General features: G+C 51.3%; 1 protein-coding gene and 1 pseudogene across 1 annotated transcript in view; one reads left to right on the top strand and one right to left on the bottom strand.

The window, feature by feature from the left end:
* Nucleotides 1–1,033: 1,033 nt before the first annotated feature.
* The window catches only part of LOC135985767 (ankycorbin-like), a 32,336-nt gene continuing 23,800 nt past the window's right edge, over nucleotides 1,034–9,569 (bottom strand). Inside the window, exons 7-17 of the mRNA XM_065629398.1 lie at nucleotides 5,328–5,476; nucleotides 5,096–5,172; nucleotides 4,479–4,581; nucleotides 4,303–4,364; nucleotides 3,784–3,886; nucleotides 3,586–3,665; nucleotides 3,394–3,456; nucleotides 2,412–2,564; nucleotides 2,088–2,257; nucleotides 1,793–1,886; nucleotides 1,034–1,093 (exon numbers count right to left, since the gene is read on the bottom strand). Coding sequence (XP_065485470.1) covers nucleotides 1,034–1,093; nucleotides 1,793–1,886; nucleotides 2,088–2,257; nucleotides 2,412–2,564; nucleotides 3,394–3,456; nucleotides 3,586–3,665; nucleotides 3,784–3,886; nucleotides 4,303–4,364; nucleotides 4,479–4,581; nucleotides 5,096–5,172; nucleotides 5,328–5,476 — 1,114 coding nt within the window. The remainder of the gene's footprint in view (nucleotides 1,094–1,792; nucleotides 1,887–2,087; nucleotides 2,258–2,411; nucleotides 2,565–3,393; nucleotides 3,457–3,585; nucleotides 3,666–3,783; nucleotides 3,887–4,302; nucleotides 4,365–4,478; nucleotides 4,582–5,095; nucleotides 5,173–5,327; nucleotides 5,477–9,569) is intronic.
* On the top strand, nucleotides 5,881–9,060 carry LOC135998258 (transmembrane protein 140-like; annotated as a pseudogene).

Genomic DNA, 9,569 nt, shown 5'->3' with positions numbered 1-9,569 from the left:
GGATGCCCTGCTCCCCCTGCGCACATAGGCCAAGGCTGGGCCCTGCCTGGCTGGCGACGGGACCCCCTTTGGCTCCCCGTCCCCGAGGGAGCAGCGTGCCTGTGCTGCTCCCTGACACCGCTCTCTCACTGCCCCCACAAGAGAAAATGATTATTCCTTAGGCTGAGGTGGCATTCCCCCATTCCAGCTTGTGCCCACTTCTTCGCACCTTTCCCCTCGGTGGGCTACAAATCCATCAGATCCCTGTGGGAGCTGCAAAGCTTCCATGGATACCAGAAGCTCGCCCACCACCTTCTGCCCAGACCACTAGGAGGATTGCTCTAGAAAGGAAGGAAGAGCCTGGTAACTGATTATTAGCAGTAGCTCAGCGCTAGTCCCCGATCTGAGCGCAATCATGGCTCAGGGCTCCCCAGAGGAAAAGGGCACAGATTTGTGCTCCCTCTTGGAGACGTCTGCACGACTGATATTCCTTCAGAGCAAGGGCAGAGAGAGACGTGCTAAGTGCCTGCATGGGTTGAAAGCCTGAGTGAGCCTTCAAAGATAGGACGGTCCTCATCCAAATCTGCGAGGTCCCAAGCACTCCAGTTGGGCAGCAAAACGAAGACACGGAGTAGACGACACAGTTTATTAAATAGCAAGGTGCAATGGAGCACCTGGAACTAGATGCAGGGCAACGGCTGCACAAGGCGGAATGTAAAGATTTGCAGGCTTCATTCCTGCCCCTTGTGTGCTCTCTGTTTTCTGGCAGCGACACTTCCTCTGCTCCAGCATCTTCTTACTGCTAATGGCAGAGGTTCAGGAGTGACTGGGGAAGGGCAGGAGAAGAAAAGGCTTTGTGTTAGTTTGACAGCAGGCTGGGCCAAAGGCGGTACTGGGAAGCGGCTTCTGGAAGTACAGCGCTATTGTGCAGATCCAGATACTGAAAACCAAACACTCCAATGTGTCAACAGCAAAGCTACAGCCTGTGGGCTACAGCCACAAGTGGAAAATTGCGTTCCATGGAGATAGGGATCAACTTTTTGTGTTTTTTGCCTTATTTCTTGTCCAGCTCTTTCTCCCCTCTCTCTTTTAGACTGCTCTGCTTGGCTGTGACCTACCGAGGGAGGCCCGAATGACTTCTGAGGCTAAGCCCGGGTTCTGGACTGGTTCTCCCTGACTCCCAGGCAAAGTGGAGAAACTTCTCACAGGTCCTGGGTTTATCTTGCCTGCTGCATGTGTTGTTTCAACTGCATCTCCAGCTGTTGGGAAAATGTCACCAACTTGTAGGTGGCAAACCAAAAGAAAGTCAAAGAGAGATCTCTAAAGTCACTCACTTCTGTGGAAATCCGCAAGGTGGGAGGCCATCGAGACTGCATTTGTCACCTGCTGACAGAGTATTAAAACGTATTATAATCTCGGGGTATGATATAAAATATCATCTATAAAATATCAGATATAAAATCTCGCTCGGGGCCCCTGGGACTGCATCCTGCTTGGAGAGGCCATTGAGCTCAGCAGCCCTGCTGGGACTCCTGGCTCATGGGTTTTAGCTATCAGGATAACTACATCTATGTTCCTCAATGTCACCATCATCTAATGCTACAACAGCAGCAGGAGCATCAAGAGAGTTCAGTTGAAAGCCAGAAAGCTGAGGGATGGGGCGGCAGGACTTTAAGGGCAGCCTGTAGTCAGTAGAACAGAGGAAACGGTCTCTCCCAGGCTCTCTGGGAAAACCTCTTCTTCAAATTTCCCCACCTGAAGATGGAACTAGGCTCTGGTAGCTCGTGAAAAGGGAAGGTTGTGACTAGCTTACTGAGGCAGAGGCATGCAGGTCTTTCTGAAGGGCTTCAATGGCCTTGACTTGTTGCCGGGCTGTGGCTTCCAGCCTGGTCATTCCAACTTGGAGCCTGAAAAAGAAGTACAGGTCTTATCACAGAAGTCCACAAGAGCACAAATCCCAAAGGAAGAGTGTGATAGAACCTCATCTAAAACAAAAGCATCTTTGAAAACCATGTAGTATTATCTTGCTGGCATGCAGGAAGAACAGTCCGGTTGTTTTCCCACAATTGCAGAAAGCAAAGCCTTGCCCCGCTGTGTGACTTCCTTACTGTTGCATGTGTTCTTCCAGCTCTGGGATAGCTGCAGTTCCAGAAGATGTGACCAGAAGGCTCTGCAGGTTCTTGGAAGCTGTTAGCTCCCTCTCCTTATCCTTTATGGCATTCTCCAGGGACTCAGCATAACACTCGGTCCGGATAAGCCGTTCTTGCAATTCCTGCAGCTGTCAAACCAAAGCAAGAATCCCCAGTAGTCAGCTTAGGTTTGATAAAAAGGAGTGGACCCCCAACTAAGGGTCTGTTCCTCACTCTGGTTTGCAACAGGAAAGGCCTGGGCCCCTGCCAAGAGACAAGAGACAGGCTTTCTCCTCTCCCTGCCTGAGCTTTAGAACTGTCCAGTTCCTTCTGCAGCTGCAGTTTCTGTTCCTGCAGGTCCCTGCTGTAGCGCTTCTCGGCTTCAAGTGAAGCTTCTGCTGCGGAGTACTTTCTGAGAGCGCTGGCAAACTCCTGCTGCAGCCACCTGACCCATTCCTAAAGAAATGGTGTTCCATGCGCATGGAGAAGTCAGGAAGAAGATGACAACAGGACACATGCTTTTAGTCATGGGATCATATCATCAGATGGATCTTCAGCATGGCCAGCAGGTGGAGGGAGCTGATTCTCCCCTTCTGCTCTGCTCTTGTGAGCCCCACCTGGACTACTGCCTCCAGCTCTTGGGTCCCCAGCACAAGGAAGACATGGGCCTGTTAGAGTGGGTCCAGAGGAGGCCCACAGAAATGAGCAGAGGGTTGGAACAAGGGTGGTGGGACACTGGAGCAGGCTGCCCAGAGAAGTTGTGGATGCCCCATCTCTGGAATTGTTCAAAGTCAGGCTGGACAGGGTGTTGAGCCACCTGATCTTGCGGAAGATGTCCCTGCCCACAGCAGGGGGTTGGACTAAATGATCTTTAGAGGACCTGTCCAACCCAAACCATTCTATGCTTCTCTGACTCAGTGAATTCAAAGATGAGAGATTTTGGCCACCACCAGCAGGCATCTGCTGGCACCTTTCTCAGCTGTCGGCAGCTCATCATGATGCTTTCTCTTCCCTAATACACAGAAAAGGCTTCCGTATTTTCCTCCTCCTCGGAACAGAGGCTGAGAGTCTGTGCCACTAGCTTTTTTCTAACCGACTGTTTTCCCTCTTTATGCAGCACTTCTGCTTCACAACAGGAACAAAATGAGATCTGAAATAGACTTCAGGTCCTGATTCGAAAGCAGCCTCTCTGCAGCACTCCAAAAGGAACTCAGTAGCAAGAACAGGTCTCCTTATAACTGACAGGCTTGATTTACAGATATCTGCATCAGGCCCTAAGAGTCACCTGACTGTCGCCTTGACAATCGGTTTGTGTTGAAGCCTCCTTCTTGAGCGGAAGCTCTTCTCTCTCCGGTGCAGAAACCTGAGCGAGCAAGAACACAGACCGACAGACAGTGAGGAAAGGAATCTGCAGCAACACAGCAGCATGACACTGCATTTCAGCAGCTGGGCTTAAGAAGCATAACAATTCCGTTACCTCAGGAAGACAAAGCAGCTCATCCAAAGAGAAGTCAAAATCTTCTTCTTCTTGTGCTGCTCCTCCTGCTTGCAACACCCCTACAAAGAGGTAAGAAGCGCCACGCTGCTGTGAGTGCTTGTTTCACTCCGCTTTTCCCCACCCGCTTCACTCCAGAGAAGCTTACAAAAGGAACCATTTAGTCCGTCAGGAAATTACCATTGCGGCGCTCCCCTTTGACAGGCTGTGCACATGCTCCTTCTTGGCTTGCAGGTGGGAGCATCACGGCATCTAACAGTTCTGTTAGACCTTCAGAATCCGTCTGTGTAAATATAAAGACACGAGTTAGAACTGGCTCTTCCAAAGAAGGGCAACGAAGCTGGTGGAGGGTCTAGAGAACACGTCCTCTGAGGAGCGGCTGAGGGAAGCATGGCTGTCAGTCAGAAGAGAAGGAGGCCGAGGGGACACCTTATCGCTCCCTACAACTGCCGGAATGGAGGTTGTGGCAAGGTTGGTGTCAGTCTCTTTTGTCAAGTATACAGAAATGGGGCAAGAAGAAAGGCTTTTGTTGTTCCAGGAAAAGTTTAGATGGGATATTAGGAAAAGCTTCTTCACTGAAAGAGTTATTAAGCACTAGAACAGGCTGCCCAGGGAAGTGGTTGAGTCAGCCTTCAACAATACACTTGAACTCGATGATCTTAAGGCTCTATTCCAACCTAAGTGATGCTAGGATTCTACCTCAGAATCGAAAGAGGAGTCATCGTCGTCGTCTTGTGCTGCTCCTGCTGCTGGCAACACACCTACAAAGAGGTAAGAGGCGCCACGCTGCTGTGCTTATTTCACTCCGCTTTTCCCCATCCGCTTCACTCCAGAGAAGCTTACAAAGGGAACCATTTAGTCCCTCAGGAAATTACCATTGTGGCGCTCCTCTGCGACAGGCTGCGCACACGCTCCTTGTTGGCTTGCAGGTGGAAGCAGGACGGCATCCAACAGTTCTGTTGGACCTTCAGAATCCGTCTGTGTAAATATAAAGACACGCGTTAGAAGTGGCACAGACTCCTTCTGGACCCGTCTCTATCCAGAAAGCTCCTGCTTCAGTCAACATGCATAATGTGGTATCAGGTGATGGAAAGACCGAAAAGGCCAAACACAGCCAGCGTGTTAGACATCTGTGTTGGTCTCTTTTGCCAAATATGCAGTAATAGTACAAGAAGAAAGAGCCTTATGTTGTTCCAGAAAAGGTTTAGATGGGATATTAGAAAACTTTCTTCACTGCAAGGGTTATCAAGCACTGGAACAGTCTGCCCAGGGATGTGGTTGTGTCACCATTCCTGGTGGTATTAGGGGACATGTACATCTGGTGCTTAAAGACATGGTTGAATTGTGGATTTGGCAGTGCCAGGTGTGCAGTTGGACTCGATGAACTTAAGGGTCTCTTTCAACCTGAGTGATGCTGGGATTCCAAGCCTGAGTCAGAAGCAGCAGCAGAAAGTAGAGAGCCAAAAGGTAAGCATGCCCAGTCGGCCCCCACCTTCAGAGAAGGTACCTCAAAATCAGACAGGGAATCAAAATCTTCCTCTTGCTCTGCTCCAGCGTCTGGCAAGACACCTTCAAAGGAAATAAGAGGCACAATGCAGTTGTGAGTGCTTATTTTACTGTGCCTTCTGCCATCCCGCGGGCCCTGCATTGAACAAAGGGTTCTCATTCTCCTTCAGGCCACAGCGATTTGTCCTCATCACCTCCTCCACGGTGGGGGATCCTACCTGCTGCAATCCGCGCAGGTGCTCCCACGGGAGGGGCAGCAGTCGTCCCAGAGGAAGAGATCTCAGGTACTGCTGGACCTCCTGTGCCTCCTACAGAGCATTCTCCTGTCCTTTTACTTCTGGCATATTTCTCCAGTGTCTTAGTAAAACTGTATACGAAAAGGAAGGAAACGAAATTGGTGAACGTACCCCCACACTTGCATACGCTCTCTACGGGAAGTGCAACAGCCATTCATGATTGGCTTCGGGACTGGTGCTGCAGGCAGGGCTTTGGGTTCTTTGATAACGGCTGGTTTTATAAGATACCAGTCCGGTCAGTGATATGTGGGAAAGGTTTATCCCACAGGGGTAAAAGGATGCTGGGACAGGAATTAGCAGGGCTCATTTGCAGGGCTTTAAACTAGATTTGCAGGGGGATGGGGTTGTAGCTGGGCTTGCATCAGTGGGGCAGCATGCTGGAATCCATAAAGACCGGGAGGCCCCTCAGGCCCCTAGGGTGAAATCGGTGTACTCGGCTCGCTCCCTGAAGTGCCTGTTCACCAACGTGCGCAGCATGGGGAATAAGCAGGAGGAGTTAGAAACCTGCGTTCGGTCAGGAGATTATGATCTGGTGGCATTAACAGAGACATGGTGGGACAGCTCACATGACTGGAATGTGGTCATGGATGGCTGTGTCCTTTTCAGGAAAGACAGGCCAGCCAAGCGTGGTGGTGGAGTTGCTCTTTATGTGAGAGAGCAACTACAATGTATAGAGTACTGTCCAGGTGCGGTTGAGGAGCGAGTTGAGAGTCTGTGGGTGAGAATTAAGGGGCAGGCTGGCAGGGGTGACACTGCTGTGGGTGTCTATTACAGGCCTCCAGATCAGAGTGAGGATGTTGATGAGGCCTTCTACGGGCAGCTGAGCGTGGCCTCACAGTCACAGGCTCTGGTTGTTATGGGGGATTTTAACTACCCTGATGTTTGCTGGAAGGACTACTCAGCCAGCCAGCCTCAGTCTAGGAGGTTCCTCCAGTGCATTGATGACAGCTTTCTGATGCAAATAGTGGAGGAGCCGACTAGGAGAGGTGCGCTGCTGGATCTCGTCCTCGCTAACAAGGAGGGTCTGGTTGAAGCAGTAAAGGTGGGGGGGCTGCCTTGGTTGCAGTGACCATGAGATGGTGGAGTTCAGGATCTCCTGTGGTGGGAGCAGAATACCGAGCAGAATTGCAACCCTGGACTTCAGCAGGGCCGACTTTGGCCTTTTCAAACAATTGCTGGAGGAAATCCCGTGGGCAAGGCTGCTTGAAGGTCAAGGGGCCCAAGATAGTTGGTTAACTTTCAGGGACTGCTTCTACCAAGCTCAAGATCAGTGCATCCCGACGCGCAGGAAGTCAAGGAGGGGAGCCAGGAGACCTGCGTGGTTAAACAGGGAACTGCTGGGCAAACTCAAGTGGAAGAGGAGGCTTTACAAATCATGGAAAGAGGGGCTGGCCACTTGGGAAGAATATAAGGCTGTTGTCAGAGGATGTAGGGAGGCAACTAGGAAAGCTAAGGCCTCCTTAGAGTTAAACCTGGCGAGAGGGGTCAAGGACAACAGGAAGAGCTTCTTCAAATACATGGCAGGTAAAACTAACACCAGAGGCAACGCAGGCCCACTGATGAATGGGGTGGGTGCCCTGGTGCCAGAAGATAGAGAGAAGGCAGAATTACGGAATGCCTTCTTTGTCTCTGTCTACTCTGCCGGAGGCTGTCCTGAGGAGCCCCGTACCCCTGAGGCCCCAGAGGAAGGCAGGGCAACGGAGGAGTTTGTCTTAGTTGATGAGGACTGGGTTAGGGACCAGTTAAGCAATCTGGACACCCATAAATCCATGGGTCCAGATGGGATGCACCCGCGGGTGCTGAGGGAGCTGGCTGAAGTCACTGCTGGACCGCTCTCCATCATCTTTGCCAAGTCTTGGGAAACGGGAGAGGTGCCTGAGGACTGGAGGAAAGCAAATGTCACTCCGGTCTTCAAAAAGGGCAAGAAGGAGGACCCGGGCAACTATAGACCGGTCAGCCTCACCTCCATCCCTGGGAAAGTGATGGAACACCTTATCCTTGGTGCCATCTTAAGACATATCAAGGATAAGAGGGTCATCAGGGACAGTCAACATGGCTTCACCAAGGGGAAGTCGTGTTTGACCAACCTCATAGCCTTTTATGAAGACGTAACAAGGTGGATTGACGATGGCAAAGCAGTGGATGTGGTCTACCTTGACTTCAGCAAAGCATTTGACACCGTCTCCCACAGCATCCTCACGGCAAAACTGAGGAAGTGTGGACTGGATGATCGGGTAGTGAGGTGGACTGCAAACTGGCTGAAGGAGAGAAGCCAGAGAGTCGTGGTCAATGGGGCAGAGTCTGGTTGGAGGCCTGTATCTAGTGGAGTGCCTCAAGGGTCAGTTCTGGGACCAATACTATTCAATATATTCATCAATGACTTGGATGAGGGAATTGAGTGTACTATCAGCAAGTTTGCTGATGACACCAAGCTGGGAGGAGCGGCTGACACGCCAGAAGGCTGTGCTGCCATCCAGCGAGATCTGGACAGGCTAGAGAGTTGGGCGGGGAAAAATTTAATGAAATATAACAAGGGAAAATGTAGAGTCTTGCATCTGGGCAGGAACAACCCCAGGTTCCAGTACAGGTTGGGGAATGACCTATTAGAGAGCAGTGTAGGGGAAAGGGACCTAGGCGTCCTGGTGGACATCAGGATGACCATGAGCCAGCACTGTGCCCTTGTGGCCAAGAAGGCCAATGGCATCCTGGGGTGTATTAGAAGGGGGGTGGTTAGTAGGTCCAGAGAGGTTCTCCTTCCCCTCTACTCTGCCCTGGTGTGGCCTTGGCCTTGATGTTTTATTCACTGCTGTGGGAAGCTGGGAACCTGGTTGACCTCCCTGACAAACACATCGGCTTTTACAACTTCTGCCTGTGGAACGAGACAGCTGGGAAGCTGCAGTGCCTGGAGTACAAGCATCTGCAGGTGATGGGCATCAGCCTACTAGGAATAGTTCTAGCCAGGATTTGTGTGTACACCTGTCTGGTCTTCAGCATTTTCTACCCTATTTTTGTTGCACATGTGAAGTGCACAGAGGAGAGAGAGGGCTGGAAGGTGATCCTCATCATACTCATCATCAAGACAACAATCCTGTTTGGAGGCCTGATTATGTTTCTTTTCCAAACCTCACAGTGGATTCACCCCTCTGATTTCACTGGAGGCTTCCTGGCACTGCTTGGGACTCAGGCTCTGCTACTGCTCCAGATTCTCACTGCTGCCTCATCTGGACCAAGCACACGCATCCATGTCAAAGCCTTTTTACTGAGGAGGTCATGCCCACTGAGATTCGACAATGAAGACGACGCAACAGCTATTGATAACCTGATTTAAAACAGTAATCCCACGACAGCTTTAGTCACCGGCAGGAATTTGATCCTTAGTCCAAAGACCCATGTTGAGCCATGCTCTGGCACACGGCTGTGTGCAGCTCTCTTGCGGCGAGCAGGCAGCAGACACTAACACTCACAGCGCAGCGTGGAAACTTCACAGTAACAGCAGCGTGTAACACACACCGTGGCTTGGGGCACAACATCAGAGCAACAGCATTCCTGGCCTTGACCCGGAGGACAGTGGACAGATCAGAACCAGCACACAGTGGACACAGCCCTCTGGCCATATCTAGCCTAAGTATAAGCAGCCAGAGAAGCAAACAGGCTTCCTTTCTTTGAGTTGCCTGAAGAGACTCTGCTCCTTCTCCACGTCCTGGACTAACCAGGGATGCCTTCAAGGCAATTGTGACTTGAGGAGCTGTGGCTTCACACTGCTGTCGCAGCAGTGGCAGCCTCAGATGTGTACTGGAGATACTTTCTTCAGCAGGACCACCTGTACTTCACCTGCAGGAATAATATCTGAGGTGACTCTGCTTTAGTTCATTAGGGTGAAGGGGCCCACATCCAACCCCAGCAGCAGCAGAGCACCTGGAGCGGCAGCCAAACAACTTGCTGAAGATAGCCCTGAGGAGGAGGGTTTCCACAAGCCAGCAGAGGATTTGGGTGCAGAGCCCCAGGTTTGTCCCTACTGATACTACGAAGCCAAGCCCAGCACTCCAGCAGCCTTTGAGACTCTAGGAGAGACTGGATCTATCTGAGGGCAGCTTACCACAGAGCCAGCTCAGCTCAGCCCAAAACATACCCCATGCAAGGGTGTGCTCAGGGAGCAGGGCCAGG

This window comes from Caloenas nicobarica, chromosome 1, assembly GCF_036013445.1.
Source record: "Caloenas nicobarica isolate bCalNic1 chromosome 1, bCalNic1.hap1, whole genome shotgun sequence".
In the NCBI taxonomy this organism is placed as follows: domain Eukaryota; kingdom Metazoa; phylum Chordata; class Aves; order Columbiformes; family Columbidae; genus Caloenas; species Caloenas nicobarica.
This window is presented reverse-complemented; position numbering and strand designations above follow the sequence as displayed.